Source organism: Prorops nasuta, unplaced genomic scaffold, assembly GCF_024137725.1.
Source record: "Prorops nasuta isolate Cenicafe-Biocafe unplaced genomic scaffold, Cenicafe_Pnas_1.2 PNAS00015, whole genome shotgun sequence".
Lineage (NCBI taxonomy): Eukaryota > Metazoa > Arthropoda > Insecta > Hymenoptera > Bethylidae > Prorops > Prorops nasuta.
In genome coordinates, this window is record NW_027116812.1 from 4,492,924 (window position 1) to 4,518,951 (window position 26,028).

At 37.2% G+C, this 26,028-nt stretch overlaps 2 protein-coding genes across 8 annotated transcripts; one reads left to right on the top strand and one right to left on the bottom strand.

The window, feature by feature from the left end:
• The first annotated feature begins 604 nt into the window (after window positions 1–604).
• Pxn (Peroxidasin) lies at window positions 605–24,365 on the top strand. Of its 4 annotated transcripts, XM_066736607.1 has the most exons (8): window positions 605–765; window positions 1,283–1,520; window positions 7,952–8,116; window positions 20,411–20,928; window positions 21,004–21,329; window positions 21,396–21,838; window positions 21,899–22,253; window positions 22,326–24,365. In XM_066736607.1, exons 3-8 carry the CDS (start codon window positions 7,974–7,976, stop codon window positions 24,354–24,356), a joined length of 3,816 nt encoding a protein of 1,271 aa, XP_066592704.1. In that variant the 5' UTR covers window positions 605–765; window positions 1,283–1,520; window positions 7,952–7,973; the 3' UTR covers window positions 24,357–24,365. The 4 variants fall into 4 exon arrangements, with proteins under 4 accessions (XP_066592704.1, XP_066592705.1, XP_066592703.1 ...); XM_066736606.1 differs by lacking the exons at window positions 605–765; window positions 1,283–1,520; window positions 7,952–8,116 and adding exons at window positions 17,034–17,462; window positions 17,535–18,221; XM_066736605.1 differs by lacking the exons at window positions 605–765; window positions 1,283–1,520; window positions 7,952–8,116 and adding an exon at window positions 17,034–18,221.
• Window positions 24,366–24,488: 123 nt separating this feature from the next.
• LOC136779181 (acyl-coenzyme A thioesterase 13-like) lies at window positions 24,489–25,940 on the bottom strand. 4 transcript variants are annotated; one of them, XM_066736614.1, is made up of 4 exons: window positions 25,596–25,940; window positions 25,241–25,342; window positions 24,954–25,138; window positions 24,489–24,820 (listed from the first exon to the last, which is right to left on the bottom strand). In XM_066736614.1, the coding sequence occupies exons 2-4, from the start codon at window positions 25,319–25,321 to the stop codon at window positions 24,661–24,663; spliced, it is 426 nt and encodes a 141-aa protein (XP_066592711.1). In that variant the 5' UTR covers window positions 25,322–25,342; window positions 25,596–25,940; the 3' UTR covers window positions 24,489–24,660. The 4 variants fall into 4 exon arrangements, with proteins under 4 accessions (XP_066592711.1, XP_066592709.1, XP_066592710.1 ...); XM_066736612.1 differs by having other exon boundaries at window positions 25,561–25,940; XM_066736613.1 differs by having other exon boundaries at window positions 25,469–25,940.
• Window positions 25,941–26,028: the final 88 nt, after the last annotated feature.

Genomic DNA, 26,028 nt, shown 5'->3' on the forward strand with positions numbered 1-26,028 from the left:
TCGACTTTACAACTTGGAGACAAATCAATATAGAGTTTTGTTTTATGATTCACATAGTCTGGTATTAGACTAATATGTTGTCAAGGGTCAAGTGATAGAGCATACATACATAGCTACGGAAATGGTACATTGTGTATGTTGAGTCAGTGGATGTGTAACTTATAAGAGTTCTATCAGTTATTCATTAAAATGATAAAAAAGTATGTAAAGAGTTTAATAATACTTACTAATAAAATAAAAAATGCCACTGTAATTATAAGTCACTCTTTGGCAATTTTATATTAATGAATTACTTTTTGACCTATAGAATATTATTATTTTTGATTTGCTTAAAATTACCTCTTTTTTTCAATATAATTAAACACGCTAGCTGCGTATTTGGATAAATAATGATTAGTGGAGCGATAGGTTTCAACAAATGTTAATTATGAGAGGTATTAATAAATTATTGGATATAATTTATCTTTAAACTTCGTCTTTGTTAAATAAGCCCGCCAAATCATAGTTTCCAATTTCCGGTAATTCCGTTGCGCGCATGCGCGTTATTGAGCGTCTACGGGGTTTTCTTTGGTAAGCACAGGGATTTCTGCATTTTGGCAGCCATTATACGATACGCTAAAGGGGAAGGAAGGAAGCGTTAGCTACATTAGGCGATTTTTCTTCTTTGCGGAAGAAATTCCTATATCAATCCAGTTGTTTGTTCTCGACGTATACAGAATTCATCGTTCCCTTAATGAAGCTTTTCCCTTTCGCATATTAAGTTCGGTAAGTTTCAGTTTTTCAAACTCTTACCATAAGTTATCCGATTACCCTTTGTGCCTCAACGATGGCGTGTTAGGTAACAAAACAAAACAGGTTCTCGTTTAACGTGTGATATTTGATTTCAACAGTTTGTTAAATATACAAAATCAACCTGAAAAAAAAATTCTACTTTCGTTATATCATCTATTATTCACTTCATAAAGTTATTGGTGATTGTTGATCGAGTTATTGCTTCAGTTAGACGGTTCAAGATAGTAACCACCTTGTATACAGATTTAGATTCAAATTGTTAATGTTAAAAAATAAACATATTTGTTATTTAGCTCGTAATTTCCTTAGAATGTATTAGCTTGAAAAAAATGAGCCTGAAGGAATAATATTGTTAGCATTAGCGTTAATAAATACTTGATCTTTAAATGGTGGGCCGAGTTAGTAAAACGTGGTAAACTGCAGTATTAAAATGATTTTTTGATCGCTGTTAGAGGTTTAGGTACAATATGGAAAAAATGGTGTGTTGCAGGTTCTTAGGGATCTCAGTGTGTGTTAGGTGCCTGGTACAATATCAACATTATCAGTGGCTTTTTAACAATGATATGGGGCAGTTGACTGCTCCTTTTCTGCTTCTGCATTTCATTGTCCTTCGCTGATGGGCTATTTGCTGCATGGTCGCCTTAGCTCTCATCAACTTCTTATCTTTCATCGTACATTTTAGCAGTATCTGAAGAAAGAAGAATTTTCTGAAGTTTCTAGAGTCGAAGGTAATACCTCATTAGTAATGTAATAAAATTAGTCCGTAATCCTGGTTGGAAGTTGTGATCATAACAGGATCAGGATTTGTTTTTCTTTTCTTTCTATTCATCGGACAACAGTTTTACTTACGAACTGTTGTTTCATTAGTATTCTATATTGATATTTCTTTTACAAGTACAGATTACGGTAAGTAGTTATGGGCTTGCAGTAATAAGATACTAAAGAAAATAAATATAATATGAAAATAAAAGCAGTACGTGCTATACTTGTAATATATTTCGTATGCCCTTCTTCAGAAAATCGTCATTTAGCAAATCGCACAAATTTTAGGGAATACATATATTCTTTGGTTTCTTTATTTTTATTCTACATTTTAATAATTTCAACATCAGATATTTCATACAACCGAGTTTAATCATAATAAGAAAGATACTAGCAACTCCATGAGAATCTACCAACAATTACTCCTTGTACCGTGATAAATATACTACCTGATAAGTCAACAATATCAGTTATACCCTATAAATTCCCTAAACCTATCAGAGTTCTGTCTTTATCAAAATTAGAACTCTATTCCTATTATTGCTTAAAAATACCTATAGTTATGCATAAAACATACAACAGTAAAATACGGTTAATAAAAATTTAATTACATTACTGCTCACAGATAATGTGGAAAAGCAAATAAATGCAAAATATGTACTATTAAGTTATTAAAGGAAACATTTGTTTCTACCAACATCAGAATCCATTTTTTATCATTTTTTCACTCTTATGTAAAATATGTAAGAAGGTAAGTTGATGAAAGTGAATGAAAAAGACCCTGATTAGGAAAGAGCTTGCTTGGGAAAGCATTTAATGCTTTATATCTTCTGATTCCAATTTACTGATGCATTCACATCTCTATTAATTTTAACAGCAAGAATTGAGTATTAATGTAGGCAAATTCAATTAATAATAATAAGAATTATCATTAATAGTTACAATCACCGTGAAGCCATGATTGCAATTGAATAATGAAAAGTTATGATGCAACATTTGCTACTTGTCGAGCTGACACAAGTCTACGTCAACCTGCAGACATTCATAAGCTTTATCTGTAATTTCCCTACGAGTCTCGTAGATTGAATTTACAGAATCTCTCTGCTGCTGATCTCATCAACGACTGCTGCTATTATCGTATATCCAAACCAAACATTGAATTTATACACTTATATTACATATGCAGGATTATATAAATGTCAGTCTTGTTCCAATGATAATACTACATAAGTAAAAATCTCACGGTCAAGCTGTCCGTTATTCAAAACTGACAACAGTCATCAATTTTTGTCACCAAAGATTAGTTCTGCAAAAATTTCATGATATTTTATCTGTATGATTTGGTTAAACTGGAAACGTTGTTGCTGCTCGAATGACAAGGAATGAACGTGAAAAGAGATCAATTACGAGGCTGTGATTTAATTACAGCTTATTTATTAGTTATTGCCTCTGTCACCTTTCCCCCACTCTCCACACATCCACCACCAACTGAGTTTATCCAGGGACATTTTGGTGCTCATTGATGTCCAGCAATATTACACTACCCCCTATTGATTCTCCCATGAAGTAGTTTACATAACTTCATATAATTCCGAGACCAAGGTTATTGGCAGAATAAAAAGAAAATAGGGGGAAATGTGTGTGTGTGTGTGATTTGAAAATGAAATTTTTCGCTGATAAGAATGTGTTGATAGGGTAATAAAAACCTGGACGAAAGATCAAGGCTGAACAATCCTTCAAGACTACTCCCCAACGTAAACTAAGGGCAAGAATAATGTTTTTAAGAATTTTAAAAATAATAGTGAAAATAATTTTTTTTTAACTAATCGCATCATTCCAGGCTGAAGATACTCGAAGGAAGAGTTGAGGGAAGCTTGTGTCTGTAGGGTATAATCGAACTAGGTCCAGTATAGAACTAGGTTCAGTGTGAGGAACTGAACTATCCTCTGACTACGCTCGAATGGAAAATAAGGAGGAGAATAATACTTGTATGGATTGTGACACGCTTACACCAACGCTCGAGTTTCGATTGCAGGCTGAAGATGTTCAAACGAAAGCTTTTAGGAGTCTCGAAGTGGTGAGATAGTGTCGGACTACACTTCGATTCAAGCAAAATGATTGAAATAATGAGAGTTTCTCTTGTTTCGAGTGGAAAGCGTCCAGTTGGCGTAACAAAAAGGACGTCTGTACTTTTCTCAGCGAAATTGTCTCTCCGCACAGAGTACTCTTCCAAGCTAGGAGTCATCAGCATGTTGCACGAGTTTAATCCTGTCTGTTAGCCCGGACGGAGGCAGTCGCATGATCATCGATTCGTTTAATGGATCTCTTTGCGCCTTTCCTTCTCTTCACGTTGAACAAAATTACGCACCTGTTGCTAAAATATCTATCAACGTCCATTTCTTTCTCGAATTTAAAGCGAGTCGCTCGCTTTACAGGAAAGACCATGCCAAGATTTTACAAAACCTATCTGCTGTCTTCTTCCAATTCCCCATATCCCTTTCAGGATAATATTTTAAGCAAACCGTTCTCTTCTCGCATGTCCTTTTACTAGAATTCTAAGATTCAAGCTATCTAAACCAATTTATCCTATAATTTTGTTATTCTACCAAATTTTGAAGGCTTTTTTCAACCGCTGTAGCCTTCTAAGAATATTGTTGATTTTATATATTTTATTCCAACTCGTATACCAATTATATACAACGATTAATAGGAACCCACTAAAATCAGTCTGCAAAGACTCTAAGAGACATCTAAATTTGCTCTTAAGTTATTATCAATGAATAATTGCTAATCAATTTTTATTAATTGGATCCAGCAATTGTGTAGTACAATAAAAAGTGTTTTATTTTGTTTTCTTTATACAAAGTAAAGTACAAACGTAGATCAAATGAAAAATGTATTATCAGATAAGGCTACGTATTAAAAATGTATTTAAAGTATACGTTGTTATGCATCGTTAGAAAGTTGCACGCTGCTAGTCGTAGGTTGTAAAAACATTAACAAAAGCCTAAGTTTTGTTTGGGAAATCGAGGAGGTCCCGTTGATATCGTGATCAGCTCGTCGAGGGTTTCGCAGCAATTACGGTCTGGTTGAAGGTAAACCGAAGGATATGGCATCGTCATAGGTGCTTTCAATCCGAATAAAACTGGCACTCCCTCTCGGAAATCTAAACAGAGAATTAATCACGCTTCATCGATCAAACCAGATAAAAATCTCTCTTCCTACCGGGCATTCGAGTTTCACAAATATTACGTATGTTTAAGTATTTTCGGTATTAGTCGCTTAATAATATTTGTAAAACTCGATAATTGCCTGCGATAAATCCATGTCTATCATAGATTTGTAAATATCCCTTTCGAGAGTACCCAGCTGAGTAAATCTCCAGTTAATCGTGAAACTATTTATATCTGGTGGATCTACGATGAATCGTTTTTGCTACATCTTTAGCATTCCTGGCACGTGGCCCAAATTCCTCTTTCCATTCTTGAGCCTAGAAAGATTGGAGGAAGGGCGCTGTGTTTTTTCTTACTACTATATAGTAGGTGATGCTTTTTATTCATGAAAAAACAAGCATACTCTTGCAGTGCTGTCGTGCTTCGGCTGCAGCTCATCAACGGTTAGAAGTTGACGTAACATAATTATCGAATACACTATGAATAATCTGTTTGTTCTTGTTTTATCCCCACTCCCCTCCCCTCTCCCCTCGGTAAAATCTTGCTTCGTGACTCTCCTAATTTAAACTTATGAAGATCAAAGGAAAAGATCATGTCATCTGAAGACTATATAGTAGATGATATTCTTTCTTCGTGAACAAATAAGCATACTCGTGCTCCAGCTGCAGCTCATCAACGATTAGAAATTAACACGTACAAATAATCATGAAATATACATTAGGTCATACATTTGTTCTCTATTTACGTTCTTACCTCGCAGAAACTAAAATCCGTGGTTTCTCCTGATTTAAACCTAGAAATTTATAGAAAGAACGCTATGCCCTATGGAACTTGTATAATAGTTAAATGCTTTTTATTATGAAATGGTCTCGTGCTCTTTTATCAGTGATACCAGAATTGAGCTTTTACATTAAAAATACAATCGCGTTCTTATATGTATATGCATTTGTACATCCCCCTCCACTCGTCTTTTTACTGTAAAGTGCTCTATTCTGCCATCACTGACCTTGACTTTGATCAATTTTGCTCTATATAGAGACTATTGGTTAAAACATCTCGATCGTAAATCTTTCTGGAGCAGAATCGATGCAAGTTGAGGTACTTCCACTGCAGATCTTCAACAATTAGAAATTAAAACAGCATAATTATTGAACATACGATGAATCATCTGTTTGTTCTTTTATTATATTCTTACCTCGTGAAAAATAAAAATCGTGGTCCTTCCTGATTTAGTTCTAGAAGAATTAAGGGAACGACTGTGTGTTTCAGGTAATCTGTAAAATAGATAATACTTTTTATTCATGAAAAAAAAAACAAGCATACTTGTGTACAGTGGTCTCTTTAACTACACCTCATCAATAAATAATAATTACAACGTACTATAATTATCGAATATTTATTAAATCATCTGCTTATTTTCTTTTTGTGTTCTTACCCCATAAAAACTGTTACTTCGTGGTCTTTCCTAATTAGAAACCTTCGAATGCACGATCACAAATTCTGGAATTTAAACTGTTTGGGACCCACCCTGAATTAATCGTTTCCTGTTTATCTCTAACGATAAAAAGAACGCGTGGATGAACGAGTGTTTTTGTGTTACACGGATTTGTATATAAAACTACAAATTTATCGTTTCGATTATTAAAGAGATATGCTAAACGATTAATTAGATAGAAGAGGGAGGATATTAGTTTAAGAAATCAAATTATTGAGGAGAGTGGTGGAGTATTGGTGAAAATAATAATTAAGAGTCGTGGAAGCGAAGAATTTAATAAAGTACGGTGCTCGAGTCAGAGAGATTGAGAGGGAGAGAAAAAGAAAGTTAATCGATAAATATACAAATATCATAAATTAAACACGTTCATCGACTTTAACGAAGATTGCTGCTGGCGTTGCTGGTGCTGCTGTGCTGTTCCTGCTATAAAATGCCCATTAACCTATAGCTAGACATATCTGTGAATCGATTTATCTACACAGACGCGCGTGTTAGAACTCGTGGGTGTAAAGCTGTACAGCAAGTTGTAGGCGGAACCGTAATGGAGCAGCGGACTCTTTTTCCACCTAAAGTTGCAATTCATTGCAATATTTAAATTCTTCAGCCAAGGCCGCTTTTGGATTATTTAACAAATATACTATGCAAAATAATATTCAAATTTGGAATCCAATCATTTGTCGTACAAGCTATCCCTTATTTTTAACAATTACCCCATTAAACAAAATAGCAGCGAATACTTATTCTACGTAATGCTGGATTTCATTGTAATATTAGTATTCTTCTTAGGTCATGGTCGCTTTGGGTTCTTCTACAAATATTATGCAAAATAATGTTTAAGCTTGGAATGTAATAATTTATTTAATGAATTCCCCCTAATTTTTAATAATCACCTCCTTAACTAAACAATTTCTCACAAGATCTCTGAAATATCACCAAGAGACCATTTAATGGTACTTAAATATTTCTGTCAATAAGAAAAAGATACCTTTAATTCCTGAATAACAACTGTTGCAGTAAGGCTACATGATTTTTGGAAATGTTTCAAAATCATAGCAAAAGAATTTAAACATTTAGGATTGATTGTTGGTACAAATGAAACAAAGAAGCTTTTATTCATATTTATTTGTGGGCAAAGAATACAATTATTAATTACTACTGCTTATTTCTTTACGCTAATTAAACAATTATTTTATACATTGCAAGTAGCTACTTTATGAATAGAAAAGAGATGCACAAATCCAAATTTTTTCCAGAACCAACACTAGTTTTTATTTTACACGAGATAATGTAAAGTATTGTGAAAAAGAGCATCTGTTTAATTTTAATTAATAGGTTCTTTCGTCAAGTATCTATTAAACCGTGCAACTTTATATAGCTGCAGGAAGCTGTTAAAGATTTTAGAGGCCGATAAACTTACACTGGTAGAAAATTACTACGTATCTGACCTTCAAGCTTTGTTGCACAATTCAATTCGCATCAACTATACTTATCTAATTATATTAACTATAGAGTACTGTAACAAACACCGTAGCGATGAATAAACACTGACTATTCATATCTGTTGATTTGTTATTTTCAATGGAAAATCCCGTCTAATCCGTGTTGCTTGAATTGTTCGTTAGCATAATTTTGCAAGGTCCCCGTGAAAATAAGAAAAATTCACTGGGAAACTTTGATCGCTGCATTTTGGTTGTCTTCGTTTAATTTTCTTCGCTCCGCTGGGTTGCAGATTTGCCGTAAGCCGCTTAAAAATGAGCGTGATAATCAGGCTGCAAAACCTGGCGTGGTCCGCCAACGCACTGGACATACGCCAATTTTTCCGAGGCTTGAGTATACCAGAAGGAGGAGTCCACATTGTCGGCGGTGAACTAGGAGACGCGTTCATCGCGTTCAGGTAAGAACAGCAAACAACAATCAAGAAAGAACCACTTTGCACGTTCCCACAGAAACCTCAATCCCCAAAAGGACGTTTCTCTTCAATTACTCTTATAGATATTTATTAATATATATATATATATATATATATATATATATATATATACAGTGTCCGCCAGTTAAAATGCTTCGGGGTAAAGATGCAACAAGAAATATGTCTCTACAACTATTAGAATTATTAAAATTGTCGACAAGAGATTTCTGAATGCAAATAGTAATACGTATTGAAAAGGTCTTATATAAAACTTTAATATTTTTGTTAGTTATGGAGATACACCTCTTTTTGTATCTATTTCTTTGGTATTTTAAATGGTGGGCCCTATATATACAAGGTACTCAGAAAGTCCAGGGCCAACCTGAATAACTGAAGAATCAAACGTTTTTGATATTTGAAATAATCTATCTACCTCATCTTAAATTTGACCTTGAAACTCTTCATGTAGGATATGCAAAGGTCACACATTTTCAGTTTTTTTAAATTGAACACCATATATTTTTATAGCTGATCTCAAAAGCTTTCAAAAGCATTATATTGATTTATCTTTTCAATCAGTTGATCCTGAAATATTTCAATTTAAAATTACAAGTGTGAGTGACCCCATACGCATGTATGCGTAGCGGTCACGCACACTACTTCAGTCAAACAACACCTATATGCAAGTTCGAAACGAAATATCTTGTTAACGAATAGGTGAAAGATAAGTCAACATAGTATTTTGTAAAGCTCTTGAGAATATCTATAAGAATACATAAAAATATACAGGGTGTTTCATTTCGAAAACTCAAGACGACTTTCGCATACTCTTCATAAGAGCATTCAAGGTCAAATTGATGATATTGGTAGAGATAAGTTAATTCGAGCCCTATAACTTTGGTCCGAAACATTGTTTTTCTAAAACGTCTTCATCGGTACTTTTTAAACAGCCTGTATATAAAATCTAGTACAAATTTGTTGCAAAATCAATAGTCGTTTTTACCACTTCCCTTCGTCCGAAAGTCATAGAGGTTTCTCTGCAATGAATCGTGTTCAGATCATGTACTGAATTGGTGTGAAATTTTAGCACGGACGAGGATGCACGCCAGGCGATGATGTATGATGGCGGCAAGATCAAGGAGATGAAGATAAAATTGCTGCTGAGCTCACGAACGGAAATGCAGAAAGTGATAGAGGCAGCGAGACAACAGACGTTGAGTTTGCAGTCTTTCATGCAAACCGCACCAGTGACAGTTCCAGCGACGGTGGTACCAGCGAAGCCTGGTTCACCAGGTGAGAGGAGGGACAAGGATAAGGACAACGACAGCGAGTCCAGCAAGGACCGCAAGGACCGCAGGGATAGGTCTAGATCGCGCGACAGATCAAGGTCTCGCGACAGAGACCGCGATAGAGACAGGGACAGGCGAGAAAGAGACAGGGACCGTGGCAGAGACCGTAGGAGACGAGATAGATCAAGGTCACGTGACCGTGACAGGGACAGGAGAGACAGGAGACGCAGGCGAGACCGATCCAGAAGTCGAGACAGAACTCGTTCGAGGGACAGGGACTTGAAAAGAGGCGCTGCTGGCGACAGGCGAAAAGACTCCAATGACGATGACAACAACGACGTTGTTTGCGTTGGCCAGTTTCAGAAAGACAAACTTGCACAGAACGCTGCAGCAGCTAAAAGCTCACTGGAGAATGGTATATGGGAAGTTCCACCGCAGGGCCAGCTGCCCACTGCAGCTAGTTTGATTGCTCCTAATTTGCTGGGAGCTAGTGTGGCTGCTCTAACTCAGGATGGAGAGAGTAGATCCATGGGACATTTTGCTAATCCTGTTTTGGGACAGCAGTCTATGTTACCGAACAGTCAGTTTGCCTTGAATGGCCTGAATGGTGTTAGTAGTCTTATGCAATCTCATGTTCAAGGTCTTGGCCACGTAGGATTGACGACTTTACAGGGTAATCTTGGTGCAAATATCAACCCTGGTATTGCTGGCAACATGAGTCGTTCGAAGGAAGCTTGGAATCAGAACGATCAGTCCAGAGATCAGGTTCGATTTCCGAATAGAGGAAATTTGTTCAATGCTCAGGATTCAGGAATGTATGGTTCTTCTGGTTCTCCTGGAGGTGGTAACGGTGGTAACGGTGGAGGGGGTATGAATTACAGACCTGGGATCAGGCCCAACAATCCATTTCTTAACAAAGTTCAGGAGCTGGACAGTCGACGCAATCCTCATGCTTTTCAGTCGGGGCCTCAACAGTACAATAATGGTCCGGATCGTAACAGTAGAAATTCAGCTAGCAATTCTTCGAGGTTCTCCAAAGAGAGTAAGAATGGAGGTGGACACTGCGTGGAGGTGCGAAACATGCCACTCAGCACCACTTATACGGATCTGCGTCATGCATTTACTGGGATTTATATAAGAAAAGATGGTATGAAATTGATTAACGATAATCATGGTAATCGAGTGGGTATTGCTTATATCAAGTTCAGCAAGTCCGAGGGTAAAGAACTGGCACTAAGTACACCCAGGTACGTTCGTGGTTCAGAAGTGGAGGTTCTGCACCTGGACGAGAGTCTTTTCGACAAAGCGATAGATTCCTATGTCCCTGATAAAGATGGCAAGCTTAAAGACAATGATAACGACATTAGGTTATCCACGTGTATCCTTCTAACAGATCTGCCATCGTTCACCAAAGAAATGGACATTGCTAAGCTCTTCCACGAATGGAAAATTAACGACCTCTTTATCACTAGCAAAAAGGACTCTAGTGGAACTCAGTGCATGGCTTACGTGCAATTTGCCAGGTTGGAGGATGCCAAGTCTTCCTTAAAAATTCCTTTAAAAATTGGCTCTAAACAGGTTACGGCCACTGCCATCACGGAGGATAAATTCGCTCATGCAAAACGTGATCACGAGCAGAGCAAGTCCGGCCTGAGTAACTCTGATTGCATAATCATGCGTGGCCTTCCCTTCCACACGGTCGACCGTGACATCCTCGACTTCTTTTCAGACATTGGTATTGTTCCTCACAAGATACACATGCTGCTTAATCACAGTGGCAAGCCTGCTGGCGAGTGCTTCTGCGAGTTCGATTCTCTCGAGGAAGCTCTCAGGGCCACTGCGAAGAATGGTCTGCCATTTGGTAAAAATGTACCTACGATAGAGTTAGTTTCCAGGGCTAAAATGATGGATACTTTGGGCTTGGTTGATGCTCAAAATATGGACCAACAGCAACACTTTTCTCTTCTTCAGGATCAGAGGCCTCGTTTCGGTGGTCCTATGCAGAATCACATGCCAAGATTTGGCAATACCAATTTTGGTCCTAGGTGTCCACCAGGATTGATGAATTTACCTAGGCACATGATGGGTGGTCGTGGTGGTAATCATCCTGCTAGTGGTGGAATGGATTACGTGGAAGGTTTTGGCAAGCCTGGTTGCGTGTTATCATTGGAAAACGTACCGTTTAAGGCTGATATCAATGAGATCATTGAGTTCTTTGGTGATTTCGACGTAAAACGAGAGAACGTCATTCGCAGATATAACGACAGAGGAATGCCTACTGGAGATGCCAGGGTAGCTTTTGCATCTCCCGGCGAGGCTCAAAGGGCTCTTCGGGAGCTCAAACATTTCAAAATGAGGGAACGTACCATATACATGAAGCTGGCGTGAAGAGATCATCGACTATTGTATAAGAAAGCTTCCACATTTCTGTCCAAAGAAGAGAGACAAGAATTTCTAATGACGACACGTTACGTTTATACAATGACCTTTGTACTACCATCTGTTGTACATTTTTTTTCTATTAAGAATCCCACTGGAATTTTTTCCGAACACGTTCCATGTGTGGTGTAAATAATTTTATCTATCATTTCTTTTTAGTTTTCTTAAAGCATAGTGAAACATATTTTTTACAAAAGAGAGATATAACCACGAAAATTTGATAGAGCGATTACACCATGTTATGCAACATTAATTATAATCGTTAGGCTCCCCTCGCTCTTTTGTAGAGGATCTAGCTTTTGCAAATACCCATTGTTTGCACTACGAGATTGAATATGTTTATTGATCACAAGTAATTGTCTCCTTATAAATGCGAAGCTGATTTTCATTTCGTCATTAAACAGGAAGAACTGGCGACTCTCATCGAGTAGTAATTACCGATTGCAGGACAGTATTGATGATCAGTCATTGCATGACAGATATTAATTATATTACGATAATAGACAAGTGAAAATCACTTAATTCTTAATGAAACGTTTCTACTTGTTTGATCTTAGCAGTAGATGTAATGATTATCTTATGAGAAAAGCAATTTCTTCGGCTACATTATTCCCTTTGGGGAAATATCATTGTTTTGAGCATAAAGGTTAAAGAGAAATTTAACAAATTGAACATTTAGTCAATGACGTAAATAAACGATTTAAATTGACCAAAGTTACTTACGCTTAAAATATTTTACTATTTTCAACATAAAATGATAACGAAATAATTTCATAGCTTTCGTTTGCCCTGAGATAGGTTTAGTTCAAGTATTACAGACCACATTTGGAAGCTTATTTCATAAATTTAAACTAATTTTCTATTGGTGAATAATTAATAATCCTTTATAATAGATATAAAGAAAACTCGTGAATCTGCCATTAAATTTTATTTTTGTATAAACTACATAAGTAAACAAATTTTGGTTAGTTCTGTTCCTATAGGGATTTTTGCACGGATTATAGAAATCTATCTTCTCTTCACTCGGTTAAGTGTATGACTGTTATTTCAATATGATAACCAAAGCTTCGTGTTCCAAAGCATTTGCATTTTAAACCCGAACTTTTGGAAATTAGGGACTTTAGAATGCAAAGGTAACAATGAGGAGCACATGAAAGTGAAGTACAAAATTCGAACATTGACTTGAATTGAGTTCGACTAATTGGCAATAAACTCTCAAGGAAGCTTGAAAAATAGCCGGATCAGGCTAAGTTGGGAGCAACTTGCATTAATTACATTTTCTATTCATTGATGTATATAAATCACGTATATATAAGTTCTCCGAGACCGTGTATTATATATGAAGATATTCTTTATATAAATAAATAAATTTCTTTCTCTCTCTCTCTCTCTCTCTCTCTCTATATATATATATATATATATATATATATATATATAAACAATTAAAACCTTATTTAAAATAAAAAAAAACTGCGATTATTTAGTCTAGACACGCGTAATTGTTATTTTTGCCATTAAACTTATATGTTTAGCATAAGCACTTAAAGACTTCAATAAATTTATATAAAAAAGAAAAACTTCTTTTTTTCTAAAAATTCATATAATCCTTAAAAGCACTGTGCCCACTTTTCATGAGAAATTAATGGGATCTTTTCACCGATATTACAAAGTGAAAACCGAAAATACGCGATAGCTATAAAACATTATTATGTTATTTCACGGCCGATTTTAGCCTTTTGTATCATTTCAGTGACATCGCGGCCTACTCTTTCCAATAGAATAATGAATTTTCAAAAAACGGAAAAAACTGTATTATAAGAACAAATACGAAAAAAAATTTTGTTTGCAAAAACATGCCTTTTTATTTAAAAAAAAGTTCCTGACGTCACTGACATGGTAGAACAAGTACGAAATTGATTGTCAAAAAACGCGATACACTGGACACGTCTTTCATCCTTTCCCTCCGAAATGCTGGTATGAAATATAACGTTAACGGGATCCCTTATATCGACTTACAGAGCAAACTGCGTATTTACGATAAGGCGTTTTTCTGAAGATCTGTTCAAACGTATAACATTTTAATGACGTCGCAAACTGCTCTTTCTTGTAAAATATTTAAATGTTTGAAAGTGGTTATATTATAAAAACACTTATTTACAAAAATATATTTTTCTATTCTTTTCTTAAATCAGATTAGTTTACTTCAAACAGTAGCTCGATATGTCACGGAAATACTACAATAAGCTTGAAATCAATCGTCAAATAATGTCATACTCTAATAAGAGATTTTGCTCAGTAATACGATATAAGGCATCTTGTTAATAGAAGAGAGCAAAAAGGACAAAGTTACCAGATTAAGAATTAAACATGTAACTTTGAATGAGATCACTTATCAAATGATTACTTTTGACAGTAATAAACGAAATAAAAGGTCCAAAGCAGTTGGAGTCGATATCAGTTGACTTTCGTTGTGATTTTTTTCTCAGTCAGCTCCATTCCACAAGGCTGGTCATTGTAAATATGCCGTGGCAAATCACTGCTGCCCAAATATTGAGTCACGAGCTATTTCTGTATGCCCGCGTCCAAGGATTGATACCATAGCCTGTAGTTGATGCAAAAAGATTATGAGATAAGTCAGCGATTCGATAAGAAACACTCCTCTTCAGTAGTGGATGTGGATTATGTGCATGGAGCTTAAAAGTCATGTATTATATACAGAGTCAGGTATATAAATACTTACTACACACCACTATACACTACTGCACACTGGTAAGGTAATAACTGCTGATGGGTACGAGCTAACAGGCGTAATCTGTGCTATATGCAGGCATAATAATCGGATAGTTAAGGAATTAGAGGTTAGGAAAGCATAATCCAACATAAATGCGAGGAGATAAGCTTTCAAGTATGTAATAAAAGAAGATAAGGAATCACCCTGTCATATCGTTTGTCGATTCCGAGGTAGACACGTGAGAATACCTAGGTAAATACACACATGCGTTAACACGGACTCGAATACCCCTAAACTAAAGAAAGAAGTCTTTGTTCCGTTAATTCCAGAGCTTCCAAAGGTCAACGCTGCAGGTTCTCATTGCTGCAAAATTTATGCTTCTTCCTCTGTCACATTTATCTCTATTAATATCAGTTATATTTTCTAAGCCTCCAAGATCTTCGTAGCCAGTGTCAGTTTCTTTAATTGACTATAGGTTTTCAATCAAAACACAGGGACGGTTTATTGGTTATTTCTTTATTAAGAAATACATGCCGCGTGCTCGACGACCAATCATCGGCACGTATTTAATGGCAGCAGCCGGAGGATTTGTTTTCACGCTGTAGGAAAAGTACTTTAACCTTGTTTGATTGGACATTGTGTTCGATTGACTCAGCTCTGCACCGAGCCGGAAATTTAAATTTAGCACATATCCGAAACGCATTTGTGAGATAACGTCACGTGACGAAGCATCAGGCCCATCGATGGTCACTGAATAACCTGCAGGCATTTAGGCAGAACCAATCCGCTTGCTTCTATATACGTTTATATTTGCCCATCTGAGAGTGCGTTTATGTGCATATATTTCTTGCATCCATTGTAACTGACTGGACCGAGTAGAAGTAAATAATAAGTAATGCTAATACACGTGTACTACTATTATGTAGATGACAACAAGCCCAATTTAAAAATTTACTCTTTGTTATATTGCCACGAACAGAGAATACTCTCCGCGCTAATAATAAGTATAGTCGGAGGAAGATTCACTATTTAGATGTATATCTTTGTCTGGTCTTCTCGCTGTTTAACTTGAAAATTTTGGAAAGTAGTAAAATTTAATATCATCTTTAGCATGAAACTAGTTAATTCTAGATTTAACAGCTAGTAATGTAAACGTTTGTCCTTTCACTGTAGTGTGGAGGAAATTCGTCGATTATATATTTGTCTTGTTGGCGCCCACATAAAGTCATGGATTACGCAAATGCCACTTTAGGTAATGCAGCATAAACACAAAAAAAAGGTTGTCGCTTGGCGAAGGCCACCCTACATCCATATGGACCTCGGCGAACCAAAATCGAATCTTCGAGAAACCTATAAAAAGCCTTAAATATTCAGAAAGATTTTCTAATAAATCAACAAAGCAATGAATGTATTATTTTGGAAGGTCTAAAAGCAAGAACGATAGTTAGATATTTAGATAGTATACGTGAGAAAGTTTGAACGACTGAGCAAAGGTAGACTATACTATACACTTTACAGCATGCATGAAGTATATCGACGATTTATACAGTCACGCTTCTTGAAACAGGGATATTAATAGCCGGTGCTGTGGTCCAGACATACGGAATCCTATTAATCGGCGAAGAGGAGCTTGAGTGTTTGTAGAGATAAAAAAGGAGAAAAATGGCCAGGCTGGACGAGTTATGCATGTCATATAGAGCAGAGTAGCAGGATACTCGAGATGATCCGTTATTTTCAGGCGATAGGAGGAAGATGATATCGTACAGCAAAAAAGGATTCAAAGAGTACAAAAATAAGGAGAAAGTTATAATCGAATTAAGAGTACAAGGGTAATCGAAATCACCTGCATAAGAAAGTTTATTTCATTTACATCGGTAAGTGAGGTTATAGTGTGAAACGACACGAGCTGTAAATGTGAAGATTGTCGTGAAAGCAAGGGAAGTGAAAATATCTTAAAGTATATCAGCAAATACACTGACGGACAAGTAATGGGAAACGCTTTTTAACTATATGTACAGATAATTGATTGTGCACTGGGAACAATGGCCCCAGCTTTATTATCCCTCTCACTATTAGACTCTCGAGCAACCATAAATAATACAGCAACTGAGAGATTTATCAAGGAAACTATAAGTTACAGCTACAAAGAGACAAAAACTAACTATTTTAACAATGAAAGATAATATTACACAATTTGTAAGATTCTTTTATTATACAATGAGATGATCGATTGTTGGAATGTTCAGTTTTACCCTAGACAAACTTAGAAACCACTTGAAATATCTATAGCGAAACATAAACTTTTCACTTTTCCTCTCGCCCACTGACAATCAACTCCTACGCAAAACATAAATCAATTGGTCAGCGTGAAGACGGTGAAGATGGTAGTTTTCATGAATCTTGTGTGCGATTCAGATCTCAGACAATCCTCAACTGTGGCTCCACGTTCGGCGTATTATGTTACCATCGCTTTGTTGTTACTCGTGTAGAGCATTTGGAATTCGAAAAAAACTATGGGGGTTAAATCTGTAACACGCGTGCTTTAATGATAGATATGATGTCACAGGCTATTATTAAATGATAACGTTGTAACATTTGTTCGTTGTGTGAAAACAGGAGCGTGAAGAGGTAACTGAGCGCGAATAAAGTTATTAGGAGACGAGAGAAGAAACGTGATTGTTTTAGGGAGCTGATGCGAAATTTTGAAGAGGAATAAAGATGGAGTGGAGTGTTAAAGCTTTTGTTTTTGTTGTCGTGAGTTCGAGCCGGCCGGTGCGCGAGCGGTGCATCGCAGAGCAGAGAGTAGAGTGGTGGTGGTGTGGTAGGGAGCAGAATTCAGCAGAATGCGAGCGGAGTGGAGCCAGTGGAGGTGGTAAGGAAAAGGCTCTCTCGGTTTGGTTTACTTGTGGGTATCGAGTGTATTCACAGCTTACTATACATATAGGAGCGTGACGAGTCCTCGGTCCTCCACCACCGCTCCTTCTCCTCGCGCGCGCTTTTTCATCCACCAACGGGCACTAGCACCACGGACGGAACGCAGTCAGAGTCGACGATTTGTAAATAGCAGGCAGCTTCAGAGCCGGACCTTCGTGGAAGTCGTGGAACACCGACCACAGTTGCCGGTCGCGCTCTCCCAATAGGCCACCTTATTCACCGCTTTTAACCTCGACTAACCTTCACATGTAACTGAAATTTACCGGAGTCACCTAGGATGACATCGGCCAACTTTCTCTCGATAATTTTCCATTCAAATGATGCAACCTAAATCTCCTCCTCCCGATCCCAAATATAACAATAAAGAGTGCTGACAATTTTCTATGCGATTGACAATTAGGCAAGAATTGTTTTTGGTTTTTGTGCGATTTTTGAACCAGAGGAGGCACCTACCGAGGAATAGGTGAAATTATCCGTGATATACATCCAATGAGAGCCACGTGGCGTTGACGATGGGAACGAAACGCGCGAAATTTTTTAATACCCTGGTGCTTTTGTTAAGCCTGTTGACCGGGGTCATTTGTCAAAATATCAAGGTTGGCTGTCCCCCGAAGTGCGTGTGCTTCCAGACTACCGTGCGATGCATGTTACAGAAGCTACATAACGTACCAAGAGTACCCACCAACACTACCATTCTGTAAGTATTCCATATTTAACCTTTTGCACTCGAACTTTATCTCGACTAACGCCACCAGCAGCTCTAACTTTTTTAAACAGTCCATTTAAAGTACAGTATGTATCTGCGAGCGATATTCCTCGACTGCAAAACATTAAAATTTTCAATCTGGGAAGTCTGAAAGCACATAAACAATATTAGGAATTACTCGAAATCAGTTTGCCTTTGTGAAAGAAATACAATCATGGTACGACGGTTACTTCAATATCCTGGATAATAGACAAAGGAGGACATAATGTGATTCATATTGAAAGAGATTTGTGACTTTTGATTTTGTTCCATTTTTTGTTGTTGTATTATATTTCCGTGAATTATACAAAACCTCTCGTATAATTGTAGACACAGCTTTTATATGGTTTTTCTTTTATTCGTCAAAGCATTTCATCAGTGAAATTTAATCTAGCTTCGTCGATCTTTCCTTAGCGGAATCGAAATTTAAGACCTTTTGCGTTTTGCCAGAACGTGCGAGTAACGATAATTTTAATATAGATGGTAATGAAATTTTGATACCTCTGTCTCTGGTCTAAAATCGACCAATCGCTCGGGGAAGGATCTAAAACTAACGCTTATCTCACTAGCCATCCGAACCTATTTTCTTTCTCATTACTTTACGAGCAAGAATTACTCCCAAGACTAAATATTATTGCTCAAAGATAGGAACGTGTATACGAGAGGTTAATTGCAACAGAATTGCGGATAATTCTGCGATAAATTCGCTTTCTTGTTTAACATTACGTAAAAAATATCTGCAATAAAACTCAAGAAACGGTGAGTCCATTGAGCAAAATAATCGATGGTAAGTTTGAAGGAATAACTGATGAAATTAAAATAAAAACGAAAGGATACTAAGAATAAAATTGGAAAGTGGGATATTTTTGAAGAAATAGGTCAAGAAAGATTACAGAAGAGCGTATTTGAAACTTTTCTGTTTGCAAGGTCAGGTCAGGTTGGCTTGACCATAATGTTTACATGTTACTCGTTACTATTTCTGTATCGGTGCCTTCTTCTGATACACCTACCCTAGTCTGTTTCACCATACTCTTTGTCTTCTTTATTCTTTAACGATGAAAGTCGTTATCTTTGATCCTCATATACACAAAGAATCATCCTCTATTATATACATGGATCGCTCAACGGGGTCGAGGTTTCCTTCTTGCGCAATTTTCTACTCTGATAGAAATTTATGCCAATTCTCCAACAACTATATTCAACCTACAAATGAAAAGATCTGTCAACTTTAACGTTTACTCCCTTACACGCCGTACATATTTATTCTCAGCTCACGCAACTATACGTTACAGCGAAGAAAAACTCAATTCCCTCTTTCTCCCTTTCTCTCTCGGTTTTTCAGCTTAAAATAAATGTATTCAAATTTATTCAAAATCTCAGCAGTATAATTTCAAAAATAGCCAATCGGGCTGATATTCTTTAATTTTGATCAACCAAGTGTCTCGGTTTTTTAAAAAAAAACTTCCCATCGAGGGATTACCGTGTTTCTTAATATGTACAATAAAATACATACCTATTCTGTAATAACACGATACATCCAAATGACTTCCTAAGTACATCCACAGAATGTACGAATATTCTTAGAATGTTCTATGGATGTTTTTTTAGCATATGTTTGTTATAATTGTTAGTGAATGTTCCTATTGAATATAAGAATTGAAAATAGAATTGCAAAGGAGTCACGTTTTATGCTATAATAACGATTAAGTTCCATGAACCGTCGCGTTGTTTAAGCAGTTATATGCATATTGCAGCCGTGTAAATGATCGATCGATTCCCTTTTGTACGCATATTGACTTGAATATGTAGTAGGAGCAATAAGTATCTCAGTCGTGCTACTTTGGATAAATATAGTATTTGCTGTTATACTCGATATACCTTTGTGAGATAAAATCGTTCCTTCACGCGCACACCATAACTTCTATTTCATCAATAAAGCGGGAACCATCAACTGGCTTCATATTACATGCAAATCGCATATTCCAAACTCATTTCACAAGAGTAAAAGGAATTTCATGATTTTCTTTAACTGAAATTGGATTCTAATAGTGTGTTTATTGGAAGTAGATGGTTGGAGCAAAACGATGACTTCTGAGAAATTGCAGGTTTGTTTGTATAACCGAAATATCTTATTCTTCTAGGGACTTGAGGTTTAACAACATCGTGGAATTGAGGCCTGGCTCTTTTTCTGGTCTACGCCATCTGCACTCGCTTCTACTGAACGATAATCATATCCGACAATTGCAACCAAACACATTTTCAGGCATTCCGAACTTGAGGGTACTCTACTTGTACAGAAATGAAATCGAACGAATATCTCCAGGTGCATTCTCAGGATTGCCAAAGCTGAAACAGCTATATTTGCATTATAATTATTTGAAGGAAATCAAAAAGAGCACTTTTAACGATCTGCCACGCCTGGAGCGACTTTTTCTACACAATAACAGACTCCACCGGCTACCGGCGGACGCCTTCCGCAATGTTGGGCCCATGACCAGACTACGACTCGATAGTAACGCCCTCGTATGCGATTGTAATCTCGTATGGCTCCTGGAACGTTTGCAGCAGAAACCCGCCGAGATGGCCGCTTTCTGCCAGGAACCAGCCGACATGAAGGGCAAGTCCTTGACTTCTATGTCCCCCGAGGATTTCCATTGCAGTTGAGCATTATTCTTAATTTCTTAGACAAATGCAACTCAAAAATTGCAAAATTCTAGTCAGATATTTTGTATAGGTATACCGAGAATAATGGAGGAACCAGAGGACGTTGAAGTAGGAATAGGGAGTACAGTCAACTTTACCTGTAAGGTTATGGGCGATCCTATTCCGGAAATCAAATGGATGAAAAACTCGAGCGAAGTTAGCATTGATGGCGATCGGATGTTCGTTCGCGAAGATGGCACCCTTGTAATCGCTGACGTCAGAGAACAGGATACAGGAGAGTACGAGTGTGTCGCTACCAGTAATATGGGTTCCATACACTCAAGAAAAGCCCGCGCAATTATAACAGCCTCTCCTTCCATCAAATTTATCGAATTACCAAAATCTCAAATGATACAGGTAACATTATATTTCATTCGCAAAGAAAGCAAAACACAAGATAACATAATTTACGGTTTCTTTCAGGCTGGCCAGAATGCAAGATTTATTTGCAGGGCGTACGGCAAACCGGAAGTATTTATCGAATGGTGGAGGAATGGCCAACTGTTAACGTCGTCTGGAAGAATTTTACTGGATGAAGGAGGAAATGTGCTAGAAGTAGTGGCTGCCAAGGAATTAGATACTGCCAGATACGTTTGTAGAGCTAGAAGTTCTAATGGATACGCGGAAACCAGCGCTGATCTGAAAGTCATCAATAACGATGCGAGCCTACCCAGACTGACTTACAAACCACAAGATATGGAAGTAGAGGTTGGCGTAATCATAGAAATGCCTTGTAGAGCTGAGGGAATCCCCGAACCTGTCATTCAGTGGAAAAAAGATGGCAGCGCGCTTGAAGGTCCTCGGCAACGTATATCTCGAGCTGGCAGTCTCTATTTGTATAATACAACAATTCTAGATGCAGGAAGGTAACTAAAAAATGCACTTGAACAAATCTATTATCATTTCTCAACTGATAATTATTTTAGATATGAATGCTCGGCAGTTAATTCATTTGGACGTGCAACTGCGCAAGCTTTGTTAACAGTGCGTCAATCGGGCGCAACTGACTCAATTATTACTAGAGCATTTACAAATGCTGTTACGGACGTTGACAAAGCTATCAATCAGACCCTGATGAGTCTCTTTAGCACGGATGGTACTCCGAAAAGAGTAGATCCTTTCCGATTAGCTCGATTCCCTGATGCTATTGGCCGAGCAGCAGCTAGGCCTGCCGAAGTTTTCGAAAGAACCCTCGTACACATCCGACGAATGATAAACACTGGCGCTGTTGCCAATGCCACTTCTGACTACCATTACGAAGAGATTCTCACACCTGAACAAGTGATTCTTTCAAAATTTTCAAGCCAACTATAATTTCTCTAGTTATATTTTCTAATTTTTATCTTTGTTTAGGTGAGACAAATAGAGAGACTATCCGACTGTACTGGTCACAGGCGACGCCAGAACTGCACGAATTTATGTTTTCATAGAAAATATCGGAGCATCGATGGTAGCTGCAACAATGCCCTTAATCCAACATGGGGGGCATCCTACACAGGTTTTCGCAGGATTCTAAAGCCAATTTATGAGAATGGTTTCTCGTTGCCTGTAGGTTGGGATAGAACCCGTCAATATTATGGATATCCAAAACCAGCTGCACGTCTCATTTCCACCACATTGATATCTACCCACGATATAACCAGTGACACCAGTATCACACACATGGTAATGCAATGGGGTCAATTTCTGGATCACGATCTTGACCACTCTCTTCCTTCCGTGTCCAGCGAGTCTTGGGATGGTATAAATTGTAAAAAGTCCTGCGACAATGCGGCTCCATGTTTTCCCATGGAAGTTCCACCAGGCGATCCTCGTATTAATAATCGACGATGCATCGATTTCATCAGAACGAGCGCTGTTTGTGGTTCAGGAGCCACCAGTCTCTTGCTGGGTAAACTGATGCCCAGGGAACAACTAAACCAGCTTACCAGCTATTTGGATGCGTCCCAAGTATATGGATATGATGATCAGCTGGCGGAAAATCTGAGAGATTTTTCTTCTGATCATGGTCTATTGCGGGAAGGAGTCGTTTTACCTGGGCAGAAGCCTTTGTTACCTTATGCATCAGGACAATTCGTGGATTGCCGCAGGGATCCTTTGGAAAGCTCAATAAACTGTTTCGTGGCTGGAGATATTCGTGCTAATGAGCAAGTGGGTCTGTTAGCCATGCACACCATTTGGTTGAGGGAGCACAATAGAATCGCTCGTGAGCTGCAGGAGATGAATCCTCACTGGAATGGGGATAAACTTTATCAGGAGGCAAGACGTATAGTTGGTGCAGAAATGCAACATATTACTTACCAACACTGGATTCCCCGTGTTCTGGGAAAATCCGTGGATGAACTATTGGGAGCATATCAGGGCTACGATGTTAATGTCGATGCTAGTATTTCTAATGTTTTTGCTACAGCTGCTTTGAGATTTGGACATTCGCTGATTCAACCACGTCTTGAACGTCTCAATGAGTCCTTTTTATCAATTCCACAAGGACCGTTATCCTTGAGAGACGCCTTCTTTTCGCCATGGAGATTAGTTGACGAGGGTGGCGTTGATCCATTGATGAGAGGAATGTTTGGAACTGCCGCTAAGCTCAAATTACCTGAACAGAATCTTAACGTGGAGTTGACGGAACAACTTTTCCGTACTGCACACGCAGTTGCTTTGGATTTAGCTGCTATGAATATTCAACGTGGTCGAGATCATGCTATTCCTGAGTATCTTGCATGGCGCAAATTTTGTAATATGTCCAGTGTGGAAAGCTTTGATGACCTTGCAGGAGAAATTTCCAGTGGCAGAGTGAGACAGAAACTTCGCGAGTTGTACGGACATCCAGGAAATATAGATGTCTGGGTAGGAGGAATTCTTGAAGATCAGTTACCTGATGCAAAAGTTGGTCCCTTGTTCAAATGTCTTCTCCTCGAGCAATTCAGGCGCACCAGAGACGGCGATAGATTCTGGTACGAAAGTTCGACTTCTTTCCGTCCGGAACAACTAAATCAAATACGACAAGTCACCCTGGCAAGGATACTGTGTGACAATGGAGATAATATTAATCGTATACAACCAAACGTGTTTCTTTTACCAGAAGGAGACAACAGTTTTGTCTCTTGCGATCAAATACCTAGCTTAGATCTTCAAGTGTGGTCCGATTGTTGTGAAAATTGCGAAGATACAAATAACTCTCGTTTCCGACGTAGTGCGGATAAATATTCAAAGCGCATGAATAGCTTCAACTTGAATAGTCAGGAACGTATCGATTCCTTGCAGAATATGATAGAAGAAGCCGAACTAGAGTCTAAACATATTCGTAATCTGGCCGACGACTTATCCCACAAAATAAAGGAACTTCATTCTTTAATGGAAACAGTGAAATCTAGAAAATAAGAAGAACGTACAGGCTGTGCCATTTCTTATATTTCTAGCTTTCTTTTATTTTTATCACTTGTGCGCTTGCTTATTTCCGTAACGGGTTCATTTGTGCAATCCATTGAAAAAAAGTGAAGTTAACTGGGAATATTATGTTAAATATTATTTTTATTAATTGAGCTTTATTCTTGCTGCTTCTATTCATATAAAAAAGTGCTATAAATTTATTAAATATTGTTCGCTACTTTTGAATATGTACATATCGTGTATTATGTAATATAAAGAAATCATTTTCTTTAATTTAGAATTTATTATGTCAGTTTTAAGGATCACCTATAAATTTTGTATGTCGTCCATGAGCTACCATGTCCTTACCATTATTCTTAGTTAGATCCACTGCCAGAAAAGCTATTCTCTTACCAGCACGTACTGTTTTAGCATCAACTGTTACTAGCTCTCCAGGTAATGCAGGCTTCATAAATCTGTGCCATTAATCATTTTAGTAATTGATTCAATTTACACAATAATGTAGTAATTTTAACAATAAATAGGAGTTTATAATAAATGATGGATATTTTTTAAATTTACTATCAGAAATATAACACAAATACTTACGTTACATTTAAATCAACAGATACTCCAGAACGGCCTTCACCATGAGTCATAATTGCATATGTAGATATACAATCAATAAGAGTACTTGTAAAACCACCATGCAAAGTTCCTCCTAAATTCAAATGTTCATCCGCAACAGTAAATTCTGCCTTACAGTTACCTTCTCCTGCACTAACAATCTTTATCTGGATAACATAAATAATCCAGATGTTAACTACTGGTTAAAATCTCCAATTCTAATTATGCAAATAATATATGTAAATACAATGCTTTAATGAATTACTTACATTTTTTAAACATTGACCAAAATTTTTATTGTTAAGAACAATATTAAGAATTTCCTGGATTTGCTTTAGTCCACGGGTCATGTTTTCTGTTAAATAGTATTCCTAAAACAGTTTGCATTATGCATGAAACTATTTGAAAATAAGTGTTTATTAATATATAAAAAGGAAATAATGTATATTATGTAAGATGTAGTGGTGTATACTTTAAGGTATAAAACAAACGCTAACTTATTATTGTTATGCTGTCTCAAATTACTATAAATTTAGCGCTTGATTATTAATGTCAAACGTTTATTGAAGAATTACAATTGTGTACTGACCAATACCGACTTATTCAAACCTGACGTCTCCCTACCAAAATTTAAGTAGCGTGCTTTTTAAGTCAGCAGATTTTAGAAGCCAGTGAACATTGAACGGCAAGCATGAGGCATGAGCACCCGTAAAGACGGTTGAGTTGGGGGCATCATATGTAGTTAATACTGAACTGTAAACAGCTGATCCTTTGGTTGTGAAAAAAAAACTCAGCAGTAAGAGATCGTGTTTCAAAATTCACTGGCAGTACTGCGGAATATCCTTCTGTCTTCTTTCAATGCTTCATTCTTGACAAGGATATAACGATATCCGCAGTACTGGCAGTGAATTCTGGAACACGGCCAGACTCATAAGAGCCAACAGTTGACCTATATTTACATTTTCGAATAATGGCGCCAACAACAATACGAGCAGATACGTACTAAAATTGAATAATGGAAACTATCAATGTATTATGGAGTTAACAATAAATAAAA